This window comes from Lineus longissimus, chromosome 10, assembly GCF_910592395.1.
Source record: "Lineus longissimus chromosome 10, tnLinLong1.2, whole genome shotgun sequence".
Lineage (NCBI taxonomy): Eukaryota > Metazoa > Nemertea > Pilidiophora > Heteronemertea > Lineidae > Lineus > Lineus longissimus.
The window spans coordinates 17,911,154-17,933,534 of NC_088317.1; the positions used below are offsets into that span (position 1 = coordinate 17,911,154).

General features: G+C 43.3%; 3 protein-coding genes across 3 annotated transcripts; 1 reads left to right on the top strand and 2 right to left on the bottom strand.

Moving 5' to 3' along the window:
• Positions 1–995: 995 nt before the first annotated feature.
• On the bottom strand, positions 996–4,965 carry LOC135494690 (beta carbonic anhydrase 1-like). The gene is made up of 4 exons (XM_064782897.1): positions 4,850–4,965; positions 3,908–4,132; positions 3,206–3,430; positions 996–2,703 (listed from the first exon to the last, which is right to left on the bottom strand). The coding sequence occupies exons 1-4, from the start codon at positions 4,946–4,948 to the stop codon at positions 2,467–2,469; spliced, it is 786 nt and encodes a 261-aa protein (XP_064638967.1). The 5' UTR covers positions 4,949–4,965; the 3' UTR covers positions 996–2,466.
• A 9,028-nt stretch (positions 4,966–13,993) lies between these two features.
• On the top strand, positions 13,994–16,540 carry LOC135494390 (uncharacterized). Its single transcript, XM_064782311.1, has 5 exons — positions 13,994–14,560; positions 14,884–15,012; positions 15,248–15,370; positions 16,192–16,314; positions 16,430–16,540. The coding sequence occupies exons 1-5, from the start codon at positions 13,994–13,996 to the stop codon at positions 16,538–16,540; spliced, it is 1,053 nt and encodes a 350-aa protein (XP_064638381.1).
• A 3,229-nt stretch (positions 16,541–19,769) lies between these two features.
• LOC135494952 (uncharacterized) lies at positions 19,770–21,448 on the bottom strand. Its single transcript, XM_064783324.1, has one exon. The coding sequence runs from the start codon at positions 21,442–21,444 to the stop codon at positions 20,482–20,484; it is 963 nt and encodes a 320-aa protein (XP_064639394.1). The 5' UTR covers positions 21,445–21,448; the 3' UTR covers positions 19,770–20,481.
• Positions 21,449–22,381: the final 933 nt, after the last annotated feature.

The window sequence follows — 22,381 nt, forward strand, 5'->3', positions numbered from 1 at the left end:
CCTGCTGTGAAAGATTCCCTACCCATCTTTCCTTGTGTGACTTGCTTGTTGCCTGTAGAAGCTGGCTCACTGACCCCTAGCTGAGTTTCCCCTATCTAGTTCAATAGCAACCACAATATAGACTGGGTGCACACAGGTTACTGTAAGTTTGGCCCAGATTCCCGAAACAAAGCCCTGATGTGAAGTTTTGTATTGTTGTTATAATGACAAGGCTCTTAATGGTCGCTCAGCAGTTCAGTATTGTCCTGTATTGGCAAGGCACATAATGGTCCGCTGCTCAGCAGTTTGGAGTGATTGGAAAAGACTTGGACTGGCTATCATTCACCTGATTGGGCAACACACATTTTTCCATTGGCCACGGTCACCACGATCAAGAGACTATCTTATTCAATGGCACGTATCAGTAATATTGCCTTCATAAGAGCTACAAGTTCATCAACTGATCCCAAATGTGACCAGTGTGCATGGCCCAGCAGAGCGGAAACTTCATTAATTTGAACACTAAACATTAGAGAGGCTTCGAGATTGGAGTTGCCAACCATCTTGGGTTTGTTACCAAACGTCGGTCGACACAGGACTTGGGAACATGGCCAAGTCACTCTTCTGTACTTTGATAGACTTGTTTACTTATCTATAAATGAGACACACGAGTGAAATTCTTTGTCCCAGCTGCTGATGCTCAGCCACGGGAAAGCAAAGAATCACCCCAAAGTTGGAAACATGAGAAGTTTCTGATAGATTCCTCCTCCTTGGCCGAGTCACCAGGCAAGTATCTCCAATAGGGTATTGGCACTCCTTGCTTCGGCACTGATTTTCTGTAGGGTACATGTCAAAATGACGTAAAAACTCCAACAAATTGATGCCACATCTCAGTCATAACAATGCAATACCCTGTTGACAGTCTGTGCCTAGCGGCAGCCACCTACTCTATTGGTGTCAAACTGTACACAGCAAACCAAATAGCAAAGAATGAAACGAATGACTTGAATACTTCATCGATAATTCATAGTTTTATTTCACAGTTGAACAGATCTATCCTATTGCTATGCATAATACTGGCATGCATCCTACATGTAACTATCAATAACAACAGATCATCATACACTAGATTGTTCCCAAGCAAATAATAGTCAACGCATTCAAAATTAAGATAAAATGCCAAACACACCAAACATTAAAGCTGACATGCATGATGTTTCTCTTCTAGAGAGTGTCTAGAGAGTGTCAGTCAATTGAGACATATTCCCGCTGTCTATCATGTTTCGAGTGTAGTTGGCAACTTGATTTTCGGACGTTGGTGTTTTGTAACGTGACATCTGGGTTTTTTATGTATGCATATCAGCTTTAATGGCATTCTTGTGTCACACAGAGCCAAAGGGTGTCAATCATGTTTCGAGACACAAATTAAATGCTGGAGTAAACTTCCTTGTGCCAGCAGCCTCATGACAAAGTATGAACTGATCAGGTTCCACATCTTTCAGAGATACACTCCCTTCCAACTCCTGTAAAATCCTTCATAGAGAGATCCTTCATTGTAGAAATGTTCAGGCAGTTTTAACAAACATGATTTATGCACATTGCCTTAAAATATCAGTACAAATTGAAGTAAAACAAGGACAATGATACATCATCAACCAGGCACTCTAAAAATCTTAGTCCTAGCATACATTGTCTATAGAATGTACCAGTATAAGTAACAACCACAGATTCAAATGACTCTCCACTACAGGAAAGATCCTATTACATGTATGAAACATAAAATGCCCTGAACTACACACCCTGGACCTGGTCGTTCAGAACAAGTTTTGTCACCACAATGCATCGCTTATGCGTTCACTTGGCAGTACATGTCTCTCCCTAACTGATGTCTATTTGAATTTAAACACCAAGTAAACAACAGCATCAGTGAGAAAACTTGTTTTGAACAACCACGTCCTGAAAACTTACAGTACTTGGTAGAACTGCCATGGTTAAAATACAAGAAGTAATCAATTAAATTATAATAATATCACATTTTGTCATCAATACTCATTATTACAGTGAATTCACGTCTCATAAACATCACACATGATGGTTGAATCTAGATGGCACTGCAGTTCCTGTAGTCTATTGGCACTTCAATGAACACCAAATATTTTTTCACCAGATTTTCGTTTGAGCGATTTAAGATATCAGGGAAAGACTACTTCTCAAAAATTAAGTCTCATGGCAATTTAAAAGTAACAGGGAGGTGGCATTGCCCAGTGTAAAAATACCGAAAAAATATTCAAGTGAAAATGCTGTCGTCAATTCAGTTCCGCCATGATTAAACTGACTAGAACAATCAACCTGCTTTGACCATCATTGTCATTCTTACACTCCTGTAGCTCCAAGCTCTACGGTATTATAAAGAATTCTAAGCTCAAAGACTTGGCTAAATGGACACTACATAACACATCATGGAAGACTTGTGTTTACTCCTGAAGACTAGGCATCTTTATCTCTCAAATCAACTTCATCTATAATCGTTCTATCCCTGTAGAATATCTTATATATTGTCTCTTCATCGATTCGGATGAATTTCTTATTCTTCCGACTAAATAAGTAGACCTCCCCCGTATAGATGTCGAACCACATCGCATGGATTCGTACTTGCTCCGATGAGAGCTTCTCATGTAGAAACGGATGACTGGCAATGTTCTGTACTTGTTGGAGGCAGTTAACCTGGAATGATGAGAATTTTTAAAGATTAGACAGAGATAAAGCCGAGGAAGGAGACGAAAAACAGCAACCCACAAGTAGGCAAAATGAGCATCAAAGCTGCCTGCCTATCTTGGAACAAATGACGAGGGCTCATTTCTGCTGAGTAAACTGCACACGTGACTTATTGATGAGTATGGAAATGATGGACTTTTGATGACCAGGTGTTAACTGAAGTTTAAATCAGGGTCGTTTACTTATGAATTATTATTATGTATTATCAAGTATGGATTACTTGGTATTATGTATTATTGATTGAACAACAAGCTTTTGGACTGCCTGAATAAATATTGTAATGGTTGACTACCTTTGCATGCTATACGCATAGGGCATTCTGCATGTATGGTACTATTTTAGGGGAAGGAGGCAAATTTCTCCACCAGAAACAGAATGCCGACATTAATCCCCTTTAAAACTTTTCAAATTGTCAAAAAACATAATTGGTTTCACAAAGCTGAATACTAACCTGTGAAAGCTTATCAGTAATATTGAATTTATTTTCCACATCAATGAATGCCTCAAAAGTATGCTGGGGGGTTTCTGCTTGGAAGACCAGGGGTCCTCTCTTCCCACCAAGTATTGGGCCGAATTTCTTCAGGGAGCTCTTGGCATGTCTCTTCATCCAGAGCTGCAGGGGGCTGCCTTCTTGAGACTCCACTTCATCCTTCAGGGACCACAGTGTGTTCATCGCCTGAAAAGAGACACAGTCAATTTGAATTATTTTTTTCTGTGATCCTGAGGGAGATTTTCATATTCTCACATTAGCTAAGGATCTTCATGCTGCAGGACTAAGACTCTTGATTAAGAGATCAAATGATTATCATTGATCTGTATGTTAGAGCCTGGCGGACAATTTCTTTGATAGGTGGTACATCCTCGGCTTGGAGATGTCTAACAAGATTATGTGGACTTGGTATAAAAGGCAAACCCGCAAATAGCTCAAGGCATCCCTCCATCTTCCATCATGGAGATGAAATTGGTGGATTATTACTATACTCAATCATTTCTCTTTTTTAACATTCTCTGTGTGGGAGCACTAGCTTGCGGACATTTTCAAAGAGGCAGATGTAGCGCTGTCAGAAAAATGAATTTTATTTGACAAATATTTTGTCAAAGATTATAAATTTAAGCTTTGATTTCATAATCCGTTTTGATTTCATAATCCTACCTTGCAGTCAGAATGTCCTATGACAATAACATGCTTGATGTTGTTGATGACGCAACCAAGCTCCAGAGCGGCCGGTTCTGTTGTGATGTGTTCGTAGCCGTAGTGTTTATAATGCGGCACAAGGTTACCAGCATTCCGAACAATAAACATATCACCAATTTGAGCTTGGCAGAAACGACTTGGCAACATTCGGCTGTCCATACATGTGAATACTATAGCTGACGGCTGAAAAAGACAAAACAATAAAACTAAGGTTGTAAGTAACTGGAGCTATTTTGCCCAGTGGAGTCAAGTGAGCAGCTCAGTATGAAACAAATGTACAAATCATACATCAGATACATCATCATGACATTGGCCTCACACTCACCAGACCATTATAAACATTATCCACAATCTTGCATTCAGGTAGGTGAAGCCAAGTGAAATGTACAGCATTTGCCTTCCTTGCTTCCGAGCTTGTGCTTTGTGGAATAGGCCACTCGAATATGCCTTTTCGTCAAAGACGATCAAATCGGAGCCCAAACAAACCAAATGTGCACACTCAGAACAAGACAGAAGGCCTCAGTCGGCTTTGGACAATGTCATAAGCCACTGTGACCCGTTGTTCTAGGTAAGACACATGACTGGTCAGCATGCCCCCAATCAATTACTTCTTCCAAAAGGACAAGTCGGGTTGACTCCAAGGCCAGGACCAAGACCTATTGATTCGCAGGACTACATATTTGGGCATATCAGATTATCACTCTCAGCATGAAAACACCCAAAATGTCCTATGTTTTGGGGCAAAGTCAATTTCAATCACCTCAATGACAACATCAATGTCAAACTCATTGAATGAATGAACTGGAACTGGTGGTGGAAAGTGATTTCACACTTTCAAGGAAACGCCACAAAATAAACCAATCGATCGCAAATTTACATCGGAAAAACCTAGGAAAGTACCTTTGGGTCATCTTTAATCCTTTGAAACTGCTTGACCATCTCATTCTTAAAAGTAACACGGTACCTAAGAATACCACTCAACAGCTTCTGCATTCCCATATTGACGAAAATCTGTACTTCTAATATCGCTTAGAGCACTAATTTGGCAAGCGCCATCTAGCGGTAAAGTTGTAAAACGATCGTTCAGAGATCGCTTGCAGCAAAAACAAGAAGCGGTAAATTCAATTTTCGCGCCAATGCGGCCTGCAGGCAATGCGCTTTGATACAGACTTCTGATAAACTTCTTTCTGAAGAAGAACCCTCAACGAATTAATTGAAAACTAAGGTTGAGGCCGGACCACTGCGTCCGGAGTGTGTACCCTCAATCATGGGTTGGTTTGGCTTCTCAGGCCTTGCTCACGGGGCCGGCGAAGCGGACATTACCCCATGAGAGGTCGTGGACTCAGGGCAGGGATCCAGGGTTTTTCCTCAGACAGTGAGCCCGGGAATCCGTTAGTCACTCACTGTGAGCACAATATTGATGTGGTCGTCGTCTGCTATTTGTGCTAATACAGAGCAGGTAGACGTTTTTTATGCTTCGCGGTCGTGAGCTGAAATAAGAGGGAATTTTTCCCCCCAAAGTTTTTGCAGTGGCCACAGCATAGAGATTTGACCAGCCATAACTCTCAGCTAGACAGGCGGAGCAGTATAAGCTATCAATTCATCTGAGCGCACCCAACGTACACGAAAACGGACCACGTTCAATCGCTCGGTGCGCAAACTTGAACTTGAATTAAAAAAAATTTGCCATGTGTGAATACTGCTGGCTATAAATTTCAACAATTATGTTACGTCACGTAGACTCGTTTAAAAATACCACCAAAGCCAAGTTTCCGCGAAGTTATGTCACTTGTTGTCCGACTCCTGTTCATCCGACCGTGACCTCAGTATTTGACCAATCAGCTTTATATTGTGAGCATTTTCGTGTATGGTCAATGAATTTGATTGAAAATCACAATTTGAATAGATGAATGGTTTGGTAACCTCTCTGACGTAACGTACTCAATACGGGCGTTGAATTTGGCTGTGCTCGTGGTATGACAGACCGGTTTTGGGAACACAAGCGTTCAGTTGTGTCGACGCCAAGTCGAAGCTCTGTTCAACATTGGTGAGTTCAGCCTGATTTCTCCACAACTTTTTCTCCCCAAATTTTGCGACTATTATCTGATACAATGTACAATCCTATCTTATCTTTTCATTTTCATTTCTTGCAGACGCCAGACACGTTGTCCTGTCTAGTACACCCAATGCTGCCCAACCGGTTTATCACAAGATACGACGTGAACACCACCATGGTGAGTTATTTTTCTCTATCGAAACTTCCTTGATTGCACATACATGTATTCTTTTGAAACTTCTCATCTCTGCGGCAGTGGCGGATCCAGAAATTTTGGAAAGAAGCGGGGGGCGCTGCCCCACCAATGAGAACTCATGATAGAGCCGAAGGTGCAATCCTGAAAATGAGGGGGAGGGTTCTTGAGGAGAGGTGCCCTAAAATATCAAAGAGGGATGACTCATGCGGGACCCCTAAATCCGCCACTGCTGTTCTGAATATTTCCACATGGTACTACACTGTATATCGTTCTGGCAGCAAGAAAATGAGACGATCGGTCATGTCTGCCATATTTTGTGACGTCACACGCCACGTGCTTGGCGCAATGTGTCACGTGCTCATAACACATTCTATCTCTGAACCAACCAGCCCTTGATACTGTGACATGTGATATGTATGATGAGGACCTTGACCCATAAAAACCCTAAGGGCCAAATTAGAAAAGACGGAAAGTATGAAGTGGCGAGGGTTCCGAGTTCGAACCCGCTCGAGGAATATTTTTTTATTTCTCTGTGACCTGTTTCGTCAATGAACTTGTGTTTGTGCAGTCAAGTGAGACATGTCGCTGGGTGTCTATCATGTTTCACGTGCAGTTTGTCTTTTGGTGGTCGGGTGTTTGTTTTCTATCTTTGTCGTTTGGGTTTTTATGCATGCATGTCAGCTTTAAGTATGTTTTCCCGTGGTCACGAAGATGATAAATGTGAATAATGACACCATTGCATTGCCTGCGGTCACGTGGTGGCTTTCAAAGATATCCTTGTGTCGTCGGTAGGAAGCTGCTGAAAGCCGCAGCAAACCAGCAGCAAACAAAAGACTTAGGCTACTTAAAATCTCTTTCGGGAGCAGTAATAATCTCGTCACCATTGAGTTTTACCTATAGCTCCTATACAAGTGTAAAGATGGTGTGCGAAGATAAATTTCGGCCATTTTGTTACCATTTTAATATCTAACTGTATGCGCCTGCTTAATCGCCCGCCCGCGAATTTTTTTCCTGAACCTTTCGGGCAGTACAGTGTACATTTGCACACAGGTTCTCAGCCAATCAGAATCCGATAAATCTGTGTCGTCATCGGGGCGTCATCATGAAACTTAGAAGTAAGCTTGTATTGTTTTGTGCTTGTTAATCAAATTTGAAGCATACAGTATCAAAAAAAAACTGGAGGAAGACCACACACACGAGGCAGTATCGAAAGACAAGTCTCATTGCAGAAAAAAATATTCCTACTGGAGGAAGACCATTCACATGAGACAAGTCTCATTGTATATTCATGCTCAATAAATGATATCTGAAGGACTATCCCTTGCATCTTGGAGATGGGCTATTGTTATTGTCCTTTCTGTAGGTATGTTGCAGGCAGCAGAAATAACTAAAATATCTAAAATTTAAATAACAAGGGAAAAGAAACGCGTTATAAAAATTAAATATAAAGAGTAAAAAAGAAAAAGAAAAATGTTGTCCACGACCGCATTCGAACTCACGACCTTTGGATCGAACATCGTATTCTGCCATTTCTGACCAGCGCTCTACCAACTGCTCTAAAGTTTCTAAGACTTCTGACGTCATGTATTTGTCGAAATCTGATTGGCTGAAAGTCCCTGTACAAATGTACACTATAGTGCCCAAAAGGGTCAGGAAAAAAAATCGCTCCCCACCCTTTTCAGATAGACAGTTAGCCCATCTATCACTTCGATCTGTCTTCCGTAGCGGTCATGGCCAATTCTTTTTTCTTTCAGAAGCCCCGACGTCCTTTGAACTTTCAAGAAATGGTTGGGTTTGGTCAAGGGACTGGTATTGGATCTGATATATTATCATTGTTGTCACACCTTTTCGCTAAATATGAGGTCATGAAAATGCTTGGTATTGCTCCTTGTGAGGTGTTACTCAACGTTAATGACGCCTGTCTGTATAAGTGGTACATACTTGACACCTATGGCGAAGGATGAGCCAGTTATTTTCGAGTTTGTACTTTGGGTGCATCTCGTTCCTCGGGTTGCATTGCGCCCGCGACCCCATAGGAGTTCCTGGTCTTGTCTCTTCGCCCCCAACCCCGATAAACTCTATGTACCGTGAACGAATGCTCATCAGGTCGACAGTTATTTGACGACGTAAATCCATCCATATTAACTGGCGCTGCGGCTGCGCTCAATAGACTCCGTTGGGGAGTCTGAGCCTGATAGGGTGTACCAGTCCAGCCGGTTATGTACGGTTGGTATGCTCTATGATATGGATCTCCAGCCACCTGTCAGCTAGGGGCAGACCCCAGTGTCTCAACCCTGGGTCTCAGAGGCGGTAACTTCTAGTCAGGCAGCGCGCTATGTCTGGTTAGGCGACATGGGTTACCAGGGCATCCACAGCCAAAATGGTTTGCACATGGAGGTCATCGCGACCGACTTGTGAGGGGGAAGAAGTGATGTCCATGGCGGTTTCAAATTGATCTGACGACCCCCGCGTCTTCTGGACAGGGAGGGGTTCATGTGGCCGAATCCTGTCAGCTAAATCCTATCGTTAGCATCGTTCGCGGTACATGGAAACCAAGGGCATGGAACCCTTTTTTGTCTTGGTTTAATTTCTCTGAGGATTTCAATGATGATATATATATTTAGATCCACAGGTATAGTCGGTACATGTGGCGACTCGCCACATGAACATTTTAAAAGTTTTTTTTCGAGCATTGTTAAAAGTTATGAGAATAAATTTCTTCTTTGGACGTGTTTTTTTTTAACCAGAATGACAATCAAAAAGTTTGTCACTGGAGAATTTCCCCATCCCCCACCCCAGCCCTAGAATAATATACAGACTAAATAGTATCTTTGGACTGTACTGGTAATATAGGTCAGTCACGAAAAATAACATATATATTGGACTGTACTGGTAATATAGGTCAGTCAAGAAGAATAGAATATGTATTGGACTGTACTGGTAATATAGGTCAGTCACGAAAAATGAAATATATTGGACTGGACTGGTAATATAGGTCGGTCACGAAGAATAGAATTATATTGGACTGTACTGGTAATAGAGGTCAGTCAAAAAAAAGAAATATATATTGGACTGTACTGGTAATATAGGTCAGTCACGAAAATATCTGAAAGTCTGTGCCCCATTGTTGACGAATATAATATCGTGAGGACTTTATCAATAGTCACGGTCCCTGGCCCCTCCCACATAAAAATCATTAGCAAGGTCACTGCAGGCAATAGCTTCAGCGTTGTTATTGTATAAACATGTCTTAAACATTATAAACGGCCCTATTTGTGGGGTTACATTGGGTTCTTGCTGGGGTAATGATGTCCATGTCCCATTCTGCGTTTTGTGGACTTGTAAATCAGTCCAGCAGTGACACTGCGTTTTGTGGGCATGTAAGTCTGTCCCGCAGTACCAAGTTTCACCCCAGCAATTACAAATAAGACCTGCACGTGACCTTAGAGTAAATAGCTATGCAAGTGTGGTCGAGACAAAACGCGATGTATGCATTGGAAGAAGGAAATCTGCGAAGAGTAGCTGGAACTGTCTGTCCAGCTCTCGTTTATGAAACAATGGGCGATTTGAAAGACGTCTCCTGAACAGATCGCCCATTGTTCACTGAAGCAGCATTCGAATTGTCTCCAATTTTTTCAGGTGGATTGCTCCATCTCGTGTGGTTTCGCTGTCCCGTCCCTAGAATCGAGCCAACGCGACCGAGGCCAATTCTGAGAGATAGATATTCAGGATGCCAGATTTGTGGAACACAATTTGGTAAATGAGATAAAATTCGATAAGCTGGCTACAGTTAATAAAATGAGGCTTTAGGTCCGTCATCATGTGACTGATATTCGGACAAACCCGAGGCAGGTTGACCACCATTGCCTGACAATTTAATTGATTCATCTTATTAGTGCCAATGAGGCTGTCGCAGACATAAACATGTGTATAGACATATTACTGATATGCTATAATAGATTTTTTTTAAAAACTTCATGAAATATGATCAAATACTTCTTAAATTGTATATTTCAATGTTTCTTGGTATCTAAATCTTCCCTTTCTATTCCAGGCCAGTAGTCAAGAGCCATGATCAGGGAACAGCAGTTCCCAACGGAATTGACCCTTTTCTTGTTGTAATTCATGCTGTTGGCTCAGAATGGGTTGACACTCGCCTGTTTTCGACCCTGAAAATTAAACATCGAACATTGTTACTCTTTATTGAAAGTGAACCATGCAAAAGATGTGCTTATTCCTGAAATCAATAGCACTTCATGTATGTACTCGCTGATCCAGAATATTGTTATTTCTTGTTCCGTTTTCAATGTGGCAATCCATTTACCGTATCTGAGCTATTTCACAGCACAAGAAGTGCAACATTACAACAATGGAGCTATTTCTTGATCACAGCAAAAAAATGTGTTTCTACATTGTTTTACTCAAATGATGCATGGATGAGCCTTATTGACATATTTGTTTTCAAGAGTAATTGGTTGTAGGTTTCTTTCTTTTTTCTTAAGACAGGCCTAATTTAACAGAAGGCCTATTATTTTAGGTAGGATATTATTTATACTATAGGCCCATATCAGTTTTGAGATCAATTTCCTCTTGATGATAATAAACGTCAATCGAGTCTCTGCACCATTTTGATTGGGCGGTTTTGGGCTAAAATACAGTACAAGAGAATGCTCCATTGGTGTTAACAGAATATGTCATTGTTTTGGTCAGCAATCAGTTCTTGCCACCTTGAAAGCGGTCACGGTTACTTACGACTTGTACATTGTTCAATTGTCATTATGCTATTGTAATTTGCCTTTGCCCCCCCCCATCCTTATCGACACTCACAGTGCACCACCCTCCATCCCATGCCCCGCATGCGCACTGACCCAACATCTGATCCCTTGACACGCTTGCTCAAGCGGCTCAAGCGACGTCAGCAGTATCAACGTTGTGTTATGGTATTCCAAGTTTTGCATTATTCATATGTACATGTACTGCCACATAAATGTTGTCATATCATAAACCTTCGTCTCTTGTCCTTCAGACAATAAGTGTGCGGATCACTCCCAGCAAGTTCTATTAACACACTACACTATCTTCACGTGCAACAATTTACGGTCAGCCTTTTCTGATTCCGCATGCCGGCCACTAATTCTAAGTTTTGTAGTATATATTATATACTTGCCCAATAAAAGTTGCCATATCATCAGGCTTTGTCTCTTGTCCTTCGGTCTCTCAACGTGGGGGACACTCTCGAAAAGTTAGATTTATGCACTTACCAAACGACACCAAATGCACCTTCCTCACCAAAATACCCCACGCCCGCGGACAGGGACGAAATAGCCCAGAGTCTGTACCGTAACTTAATTTGCATCCCGTTTCAATCCAGAATGACATATCATCAGCCTTTGTCTCTTGTGCTTCGGTCTCTCAGCGTGGGGACACTCTCGAAAAGTGAGATTTATGCACTTACCAAATGCACCTTCTTCACCAAAAATACCTCACGCCAGCGGTCAGGGACGAAATAGCCCAGAGTCTGTACCGTAACTTAATTTGCATCCCGTTTCAACCCTGAATGAGATAGCCAACTTGTATGTAAGCAGTTGACGATCGAGAAGAAGAGACAGTTTTTCCAAGCCTTGCGGAGACCAACGTCTATGTATGACGACAGTTCTGAAGAGCTCTGTCTGGTTTCCTATATCTGTATAGCCATCATGGTATCAATGATTGAGCTGATTTACGAATATCGCGTAACTGAACTTAAGCAGGATTTCATGACACCACCGACTATCTTTCATACATCTTCGCGCATGAGGGCTTGCGAAATCTGCCTAGATAAAAATGTTTTACTGACAAAGTCCCATTTCTCCACTACTCACGGAAAATAACTGGCGCTCAATGTGTGTATCTATGTGTCCCTGGAGTTCGAAGGATGTGACATTACAGAGCGTCCGATTTAGTCTCGCAAAGAGACGCGAATTATTCCAGGACATTCAAACTTGTGTTGTATCCAATCCTTACGATGTATGGTTATCCCTACAGAGTTGCTAAAAGCCCCGTCTCTTTAGTATTGGATGAGGCATCCTGCAGACAGTCCGCTGTACGCTCTTGAGAGAGACACTGACACCCCATCTTTGCCCAGAGTAACCGTGCTCAGAGTACTGGTAAACCGCAATCGTCACTTGAAGACAAAGCATTTGCTGGTGTTTATTCATATCATCTCCTCAAACACTACTCGAGTACTTCTTGGGTGGTACCTGATACGAGACAACTAACTGAGCTATAACTAACCTGAAGTGCTATTTGATAAGGGCACATGAGCTGTGTCCCTTTAGTTAGAAGGATGTGACACCTCACAATGTCCAATGAAGCTCATTGAGAGAAAAAGACACTAATACATTCACAGGACTTTCAAACTGCTGGGAGCGTCCCTACAGAAGTATGGGCAGTGAAGCAGACAACCCTGTTCCTCCAGTGTTAGTCTTGGGGGTAACTGATTTGGCATTACCTGGTATGGGCAACTCGTCTTGCGAGGGTGCAGATCGTGTGTGAGTTATCAAACTTTATTTACATACGTGTAATTATAACGCAATGATGGTCCCTCAAACAGCTGGCTTGGCATGATTCTAAACTACATCCGTGTAGTCCACAGAAAATCAAATTCTTTGCCTGACAAGAAGCAGTCAAGTCCCTTTTTAAACTTATTGCTGTCCTTTAATAACACCAATATTTAGGCCACTCCAATCACAGGAACTCCTCAGCTGCTCGACTCTCGAAAGGATCAACGTTGTTCATCTTTGTGGCCTTGATCACTTAACCCTGCATTGCTTCGTCCTTCAAATGAGACTTCGTAACTGATGTCTACGCCTGGGCAATCAAAGTGAAGAGCAAGAGTTTAGTTTGTTATGGGCTCTTCCTCCGGATGAAGACGGAGTCACTAGGCCCATCAACACAATAGTAACGCAAAACCGTACGTAGCGACGCGCAAAAACAAGGATAACGAAAAATGTGTCTTCCTTCACAACAAGGCCTAGCAACATCACCACAAACCAACCATCAGCAGCCAAAACATCACGGCAAAAAAGCTCCGCGTTTATCCCAAAATTCATAAAAAGGTGAGCCAACACGAATTTTTATTTGTATTCCAATCCATTTATGAATATACCCTGCATACGATCTGATAAAATTACCGCTGCAAAGTTTGCCACTCTTTGCGTGAAATGAAGTTTTATTCATGTTTCTCTGGCTGTAAGCTAGAATCTCGCAAAAAAACGTCGTCCTTCACGACGAGACGCTAGCAACGCCACCACAAACCAACCATCAGCAGCCAAAACATCACGGCAAAAAAGCTCCGCGTTTTTCCACATTTTTCTAAAAAGGTAAGCCCATTTGCGCTTTTATTTGTATTCCATTCCATTTATGAATATATGCTTCACCCCATCTGGTAATAATACATTTTACAAACTAGCCACATTTTGCGTGAAATGAAGTTTATTCATGTTTTTTTTCGTGGAAACTTTAGATTTCCGAAATCACGTTGTCATCGCCGATCATGATGACGTCATTGTGCACTTCATATCCCGGATGTAATTTTTTGCAACGCTATCGCCTGTGACGTCACATCTCATTTATGGACTACTCGCGCATGCGCAAATCCATAGCGACGTCATCACTGTATGTGACGTCACTGTAATAATACGCTGGATGATTGGTGCGGTTCTTGCGTTTTGACGTCGTGCGAAGTCCTCCCTAGCAACGTATCAACCATCATTTTGTAATTATTTGTGTGTCTTTCCACTTTTAGATCAAAATGGAAGATAACACCAAGGTATTTACCCTTGAGGCCGAGCTGGAAGGAGCGGAGATGGTCGGCGAAGATGTCGTAACTGTCGATGCTGTGGATGCCACCACACCGGAAGAGACAGAGACAGTCGGCGGAGATGTCGTAGCTGATGGTGTGGTTGTGGTGAATGTCGCGGACACCACGCCAGAAGAGGCAGTGACTGTCGGCGAGAACGTCGTAGCAGTCGATGCTGTGGATACGGTGAATGTCGCGGACACCACGCTAGAAGAGGCGGAGACTGTCGGCGGAGATGTCGTAGCTGATGGTGTGGTTGTGGTGAATGTCCCTCACACCACGCTAGAAGAGGCAGAGACTATCGGCGAGAATGTCGTAGCAGTCGATGCTGTGGATATGGTGAAAGTCGCGGACACCACGCCAGAAGAGGCAGAGACTGTCGGCGAGAATGTAGTAGCTGTCGATCCTGTGGTTGAAATGAATGTCACGGACACCACACCAGAACTGGCAGAGACAGTCGGTGCCAAAAAGCAGGGCCGACTGACCAAGTTCTTGAATAGACTCCGCTCTGTGAAAAAGGTAGGTGTTGCGTGGTCCCTTCCCTTCTCACAGTAACAGACTGCTCAAGGGGGGGGGGGAGTCAAATAACCAGTGCAAAGTTCTACCTCTCTCTGGAAATCAATTGTCTGGATCAGTTTTGACCCTTCGCACCCCCCTTCGCGAATGTTTTTGCCCCCAGGCTCAACATTATTTGAATAAAATTACATGTGCACACACAAACTACATGTATTTGGAAAGAATCAATAAGACCCCGCAACGAAAGTACGATTTGTGCGGGCCGCTAAATGATGGAAGAAACATGATAAACCAATCACTGACTCTCATTTCAAAATCATTTTCAGTCTAAGGATGAGCCCCTTACTCCTACTGAGAACGGCGCCGGGGAGGAAGGAGCCGGCAGAGTTGCACTCACAGAAGAAGCTATCAAAAAGAAGGCTAGATTCTTTAAGTGGCGCGCGGAAAAACTCAAGGTATTTATATTGCGAAACTTTTTTTTTGTTACCGACGTATCCAAATTGGTATACTCCCTTTATATACATGTACAGGGTATTGATGAGATGTAAAAATCCTGACAGTTAACTTTCGAGAACTAGGTCATCACCAGAATGCCGGGCAACGTACTTATACTAAATTTGGTCCATGGTTGTAATTAGGGTCCGTTGCCAGGGTAAAGATAACTGACTTATCATTTTAAATCATTTTCAGTCCAAGGTTGAGCCTTTTGCGACTGTTGACAACGGCGCCGGGGAGGAAGGAGCCGGCAAAGTTACAGAAGAAGCTATCAAAAAGAAGGCTGGATTCTTCAAGTGGCGCGCAGAAAAACGCAAGGTATTTATATTACGAAACTTTTTTTTGTTACCAACGTATCCAAATTGGTATCCTCCCTTTATATACATGTAAAGGGTATTGAAAAAAAAATCTCGGCAGTTAAAGCTGACATGCATGCATAAAAACCCCAACGGCCAAGTTAGAAAACACAAACGCCCGACGCCCGACAGTACAGAGACGCTCTCGTGTAAAGAAAAATGAAAAATATTCCTCGAGCGGGTTCGAACTCGGTTTCCTCGCCACTTGATCCTTGCCGTCTTACCCACTATGCCATGAATCTGATGTTGTCAATGAGCATATTTTTCAGGAACAAGCTTGACAGAATGGCGTCTTTTGTGCCATCTGCACCATTTTCAGTTTAAAAGCGGCCTTTAATTTGCCTTTTTACAATATTTGTAAGGTGAATTCAAAAGATACATAATCAGGATATGTACACGACACCCTGTGTTGGATATAGGAGCACGCAGTTATTTTTCGAATTTTTAAGATGCAAAACAATTTCCCGCTTTGCTAGTATTAAAACCATGCGTGTATTGCAGAACTGTCTGATGAGGTGGCATTCGATTTCGGACAATGGTTGCAATGGTCACTTATAGTAAGATAATTATATGAACTGATGCTATATGTGCCCCACGGTCAGTGCTCTGTTGGTGAATACGGTAGCGCCACTGTAGCCTGGTAGTCTATCATATTTAAGGGCGTTTGAGAAATCAGTCATCACCAGAATGCCGGACGACTTACCCTACTAAATTTGATCCGTGGTTGTATTTAGGGTCCGTTGCCAGGGTAGATAACTGACTTATCAATTTAATCATTTTCAGTCTAAGGCTGAGCCTCTTGCGACTGTTGACAACGGCGCCGGGGAGGAAGGAGCCGGCAGAGTTGCAGAAGAGGCTATTAAAAAGAAGGCTGGTTTCTTCAAGAGGCGCGCGGAAAAACGCAAGGTATGTTCACTGCCAAACTCACGGTTCATCTTTTTTTATAAAACATATCTAAATTGGTATCTTTGATTATTGAACGTTTGTGCGAAGACTGATGCGGTGTTCATATTCCTTCCAGGCCAAGAAGGAAGCCAAGAAGGCCGCAAAGAAGGCCGCGGCCGACTCGGCGGAGGAGGAACCAGCCCGGGGCCGGAGTTTTTGGAGTGTGGTCTTTGGCCGCCTCCACTAACTCCCCCCCCCCCCCTCTCTCCCGGGGCGGTGCGCGGCAAAAGCACCGCCCCACCCCGGACTCCCTTGGTTAGCTGAGTGATGACTGATGTGGCCCGGGGCGGCCTTTGCGAAGGTCCTCTTGGGTGTCATGGCTATATCCTTCACTGCTGCCTTTGTTGCCATGTTGTACACGACACGCCGCCCCTCCGATTGACAGATAGGGAACCAGTGTCCTTCTTGGAGGTCATTGCGCCCCGTTTGGGGAAAGAAGGCATCAAGGTTGTGTGAGTATTTGGTTCGACCGACAAGAGCTGGTGCCCGGAGAGGTGCAGACCATTGGAGAGTGAAAACTGGCGAGGACTAAGGCCTCATACAATGCTCCGAGGCCCCGACTTCTACTCCTGTTTGCTTATTTATAAGACCGGTAGTACATGTATCTACCTCTCAACTGGTTGTGGTGCATGTAATATTCCGGGTCAGAGTGCGGAGAGTTGGGCCGTCTGTTGTCGGGTCGGCGCCATGGCTTGTTTCGTGCTCTTGCACAGTCATGGTGCTGCATCTTCTCGAAGCTATAGTTGTTGGGGTCTCGGCAAAAGGGGTTACATCCCTGGTGTGGGGTCAAGTGTCCTCGCTCCTCGGTAACTCTCATGGAGGTTCCCTTGAGGGTACCACGAGAGCTCTTCGTGCCGCGCTAACACATTATGTCGTCGAGACAAAGGAAACACGCTGCAGTGTTGGTTATACATAGCCCTCTGACATTAATCCAAGAACGGCCGTCCTTGCGTGTTGCATCCTATGACCGAAGCTACCAAGGGGTCCACAAAGAACGATGAAAAAAGTGACGATAAAAGGCGAAAAGTACAAAAAAATAAAGAGATAAGGCGAAACGTTAACTGACGTACAAAAAAATAAAGAGATAAGGCGAAACGTTAACTGACGTACAAAAAAATAAAGAGATAAGGCGAAACGTTAACTGACGTACAAAAAAATAACGAGATAAGGCGAAACGTTAACTGACGTACAAAAAGATAACGAGATAAGGCGAAACGTTAACTGACGTACAAAAAGATAACGAGAAAAGGCGAAAAACAACCAAATGAAATAGAGATCAAGACGAAGACATAGTGTAGCAATTTATAGAAGAGATCCTGACCAACCCACCACTTCATCAAGAGTCAGCAGGTCAACTATACGAGAAATCAAGACGAAGACATAGTGCTACAATTTATAGAAGAGATCCTGACCAACCCACCACTCCATCAAGAGTCAGCAGGTCAACTATACGAGAAATGAAGACAACAGTTCAAGATTATATTTACCACCTTAAACAAATATATACATATACATATATTCATTTTATTTTTATACTATTATGTAAGTGCAAGCTCTGGTGAGCTTGCACAACTGTTTGACAGTCCTGGCTGCTCCATCGTGTTGACAACATGATGAGAGAGATGAGACAGTCACAGCCGCCAGGCCGAATCAGTCCTGGCTGCTCCATCGTGTTGACAACATGATGAGAGAGATGAGACGGTCACAGCCAGGCCAAATCAGTCCTGGCTGCTCCACCGTGTTGACAACATGGTGAGAGAGATGAGACAGTCACAGCCAGGCCACATCAGTCCTGGCTGCTCCATCGTGTTGACAACATGATGAGAGAGATGAGACGGTCACAGCCAGGCCAAATCAGTCCTGGCTGCTCCACCGTGTTGACAACATGGTGAGAGAGATGAGACAGTCACAGTCACAGAAATGTATGTGATACGTATATTGCGGTTGGAAATGCATTTGCTGCGGTCCCTCTATAAGGATTGCGTCAAGCTGTTACCCCTTGAAATCATCAGGTTAACATGTTTAATTGATGTTCAGTCATCAACAAGTAAATAGGACACTCGATATCTCTTTAGAAATATCATGAAAGCCTCTGCTGAATTGGACAACTAACCCAATGGAAGTTTGCATATGAATTCAATTTATCACTGTACTTTAATATGTATCGTGGCAGGCATGCACGAGTCAAAGAAAAAGCCTCAACATGAGAAATATGCCGTACTATTGTTGATTAGTGAAAGAGCATTCAATTGATGGCATATTAACCAAACATGGATCAAGAAAGAAACTTCACGTTTGAATGAATGTTTATCATAAAGTATAGCAGAGTATAGAATTTGTAAATTGGATAGCGTAAACCAGTGTGACCTCGACTGAAATTAATCGGTTTTGGTGAAGCACGGCTTTGGAAAAGTTCCGAATATCGGTTGAGAACTGAACCGCTCGAAGAACTTTTGCTGCTGGTTTAAGGCATCTCTTGCGAGTTTACTGAAACCGACTATTTTGAGACGCTACGAGTTTGTTGGTGAAACCACAGTGAGGAACTTGGGACAGCACACGGTTACCATAGGACTGAGTGAGCTGAAGTAATAGCTTCGAGGACAGCCACCATAAGTTTTAATCGCGGCAGATATAAGTTTAGCTATACAGTGTGATTTTCAGTGAGACAGCGGCAAAGATATCTTGAGTTTTGTGCAAATATCATCGCAAGAAAGTTTTTCAAATGGAATTGGACGTCTAAATTCAAGGGCAGAGTGCATGTAATAACGTGGGAGTACGTCTAATCTCAAGGACGAAGTGCATGTCATCAAGTTAACGTCCGATAATCAAAGAGATGGCCCGAGTACTCAATAGCGCGGGTGTTAGGAGTGATTTCTACAGGTTTCCGTTCTACTATTCCTTCCTCACGCCTTGGGTTGAGCTGCCAGTGATGAGTCTGTTTCTGGTGTTTATCAAAAGGAAATTCGGGGTAAGCGGTATTTTCATACTTGAGTTATTTGAGAGATTCCAATTAATTTTGAAATCTTCTACAAATGTTTTGTACCACTCGATACTTTCTCTGCACAGTCCTATGAAGCCTGTTAGTTCATATAAGCATCACATTGCTTTACTCTAATCTACATTAACTTGGTCTTTTTTGACTGTATGAATATTATATCCATCGAATAGTGTCAACTGTACATGAGATAGAATACAACACCTATCGGCGACTTGTGTAACAAGCCCAACGTGTTCACCTGGCGCTTGCCAACTGAAAGTCTCTTTTTATGGAGTTTCGGAGGAGCGAATAAAGGAACTCCACCTAGTCCAATTCTGTGCTAATGCAAATTGGGTCGCGTTATACCGGGTAATGAGAAATTGATACAATGGTGTATATTTTGTTTTATAGGAAGAAGTACGTGTATGGGATGAGGAGACCGAGTTCCGTAGCTCCGGACACTCAGTGAGGCGATTTGTCATCACAGGCGTAGCCGATCCCCGCGAGGAGACCCCAGATTTTATGGGTCTCAAGGATGCTGTGGCAAGGGGGATCATCAACGAAAGGCGGGGACTCTATATCAACCCGGCGACCAGGGTTTCCATGCCGATAGCAGAGGCCATGAACAAGGGGTTTATTCAAGTGGAGTTTTCTTACTGATTCGATCCAGGTTTGCATCCCAGACGTTTGTAGAATTCGTTACGATCCTAGGACTGAAAGTCAGAAGTTTCCGGGTTTCCAGTCACCGATGCAACGATGACAACGCATGTATTTTCGAATAGTTCGTCTTAGTTCAAGGACTATAGTTATACCTTTTATTTGATACTTTGTGTCCATGCAAAAATGCTGTCAACGAGTGATTTGATGTTGCCATAGGCCAGGCCCGTCCTCTCGCAAAATGTATTTGATTCATACTCTCGAACCCAAGCATTGACCATGTAACTCTGTCTAGCAATGGCTTAGATGTAAATCAAATACTTTTTTACAGTGGACCAGAACCAACCGTCGGCTTTCACGAACTTCCCATTTGAATTTTTTAATCAATCTTTGGTTGATCTTGAACTGAGAAGTGCATCTCAATTCGGTTGTCAATGGGCAGATGCGCAGCCTCTCCATTTACAGACTTCTGGATAACTCTCAAAAGTATCTTCTCAACTGTTCTTTCTCTGTCCCGCTTCCTTGGACAGATAACCCAAGGAAAACCACGGGTTAAAACGGCCGTCCGGCTTAAACAGCTGAAGTTCAATCGCGGGTCTCGGCTGATTCCCATGCGTCGAAAACATCGCGTAAATAATCTGTTGGTCCGTGTTCATAAGTCCTTGGGTGAGGTACTTAACCACGTAATCTTTGTACAACTGAGTCCATTTTAACATCAGACCTTTCTCACCTAAAAAGAAGCATCCGCAGACCCAATACAGGTTTCCGCGAAAGATGGAACCGGGGTCAAGGTCAGAATTACGGGGCGAAACCTCTTGGTAGGCGATGTGGGTTGGGTCGAATCCTTTCGGGAGACCCAAAGTGAACGCGTCCGTGTTTTCCGAGATTGATCGAAACAAGCCGATATCTAGCCAACAAAAATACTTCGTCTTGAAATAATTATTCTTTATGGTAGTATTCATGACTTCGTACTTTGCATGCATTGCGCACGAATACTCCGGGAGGACTGTATTCGGTGAAAACTTCGGGTAAGACGGATTTTTAAAAATTTCATTGATTTGATCACGGAGGGAGAAACTCCATAGCTGTGACCTTTCAACTAAGAATAACCTCGTGTGATTGGCTGGGAGATGTGCACGAAGCTTCTTGAAGACGTTGAAGGTCTCATTGGTGTCAAAGTATCCAACCAAAGGATTCTGTATGTTCTGGAAGGTCTTCATCCAGCCATAATATTTCTGTTTTGTGAAGACATTGTTTGGTGAACCTTTTTCGAATGATCCCAGGTCGAAATAGGCGGTGACAACGGTGACTTCAGTATCAACAGACGCTTCTGCCGTTGCTTCTGAGGTCGCCGATGTTTCTTCTGTGGTCGTCGTTGTTCCTTCCGAAGCCGACGTTGTTCCTTCCGAGATCGCCGCTGTGTCCTTTGAGGCCGTCGTTGTTGCTTCTGAGGTCATTGTCGTTGCATCAGAGCTTGCCGATGTTGCTCCTGAGGTCGTCGTCGCCGCTACTGAGTCCATCATATTCCCTTCCAACGTTGCTGGTTCTGCAGATGCTGTCATCCCTGCCAATACCGTGGTGCTGCTCAGTGCAGTTGGTACGATTGTCGTAACCGGGGTGGTACTCCTGACTTCTGCTGTCGGTGCTGTTGCTTCATGGCCAGGACTACTTTGCACGACAGTAGGCGATACAATTGCGATCGCTTTGTCGATTGCTGATGCAGTCACAGAACGAGTCAGATTGCTAGCAAAAGCTGTACTCCTCAAAGTAGCAGCAGTAAGCCTAGTGGCATCCGTCGCAGTGACATCGACAGTTTCCTCCGAGCTCTCATCGTCTGCATCCCTATGAGAGGCGTGAATGTTGTTCCCGGATTGCTGTTGGTAGACGAATGGTGGTGCGGGGACGGGGACGAACTCGGTCTGAAAGGGAGAAGTTGCAATACATAACATCAGTTGGTATATTGCCGCATACATCTACGCAAACTCGCACAGTGACGAAATTTGAAATTAAAATTGGACATTGGAATTGATCGAATGCTGCCATCGTTGTAAGTAACGAAATCAGTGCGTCTATTGTCAATATTAAGAGCTACGTACAAATATGATGTTCACCAATAACTTGTTAGTGATACGTGATTTCGATTCTTGATGGCAGTGAAAGGTTTGATTGGAGGGTATTTATCACTTACCAGTTTTCCAAATTGGTATCCAATGATGAAAGAGGTCAGGAAGAAAGCGAAAAGCAACATGAGAAAAGTGGTCCTCCTGACGCCATTTCCAGACGTTCTCCCAACGAAAGAAGGTCGTCTCTTGCCTGAAGGGAAGATGAGACAATTGAATCAAATTAAGGTACGCTTGGGATCAGAGTCTGGCCGTTACGACATCTAGCGGTCAA

Coding starts and splice junctions, on each gene's coding strand:
- LOC135494690 (XM_064782897.1), bottom strand. CDS start 4,948: ATGGGAATGCAGAAGCTGTTGAGTGGTATTCTTAGGTACCGTGTTACT. Junction 4,133..4,849: donor GGATTAAAGATGACCCAAAG/GTACTTTCCTAG, acceptor TGTCTTTTTCAG/CCGTCAGCTATAGTATTCAC. Junction 3,431..3,907: donor TAGGACATTCTGACTGCAAG/GTAGGATTATGA, acceptor GTCTCTTTTCAG/GCGATGAACACACTGTGGTC.
- LOC135494390 (XM_064782311.1), top strand. CDS start 13,994: ATGGAAGATAACACCAAGGTATTTACCCTTGAGGCCGAGCTGGAAGGA. Junction 14,561..14,883: donor GACTCCGCTCTGTGAAAAAG/GTAGGTGTTGCG, acceptor AATCATTTTCAG/TCTAAGGATGAGCCCCTTAC. Junction 15,371..16,191: donor GGCGCGCAGAAAAACGCAAG/GTATTTATATTA, acceptor AATCATTTTCAG/TCTAAGGCTGAGCCTCTTGC.
- LOC135494952 (XM_064783324.1), bottom strand. CDS start 21,444: ATGACCTCAGAAGCAACAACGACGGCCTCAAAGGACACAGCGGCGATC.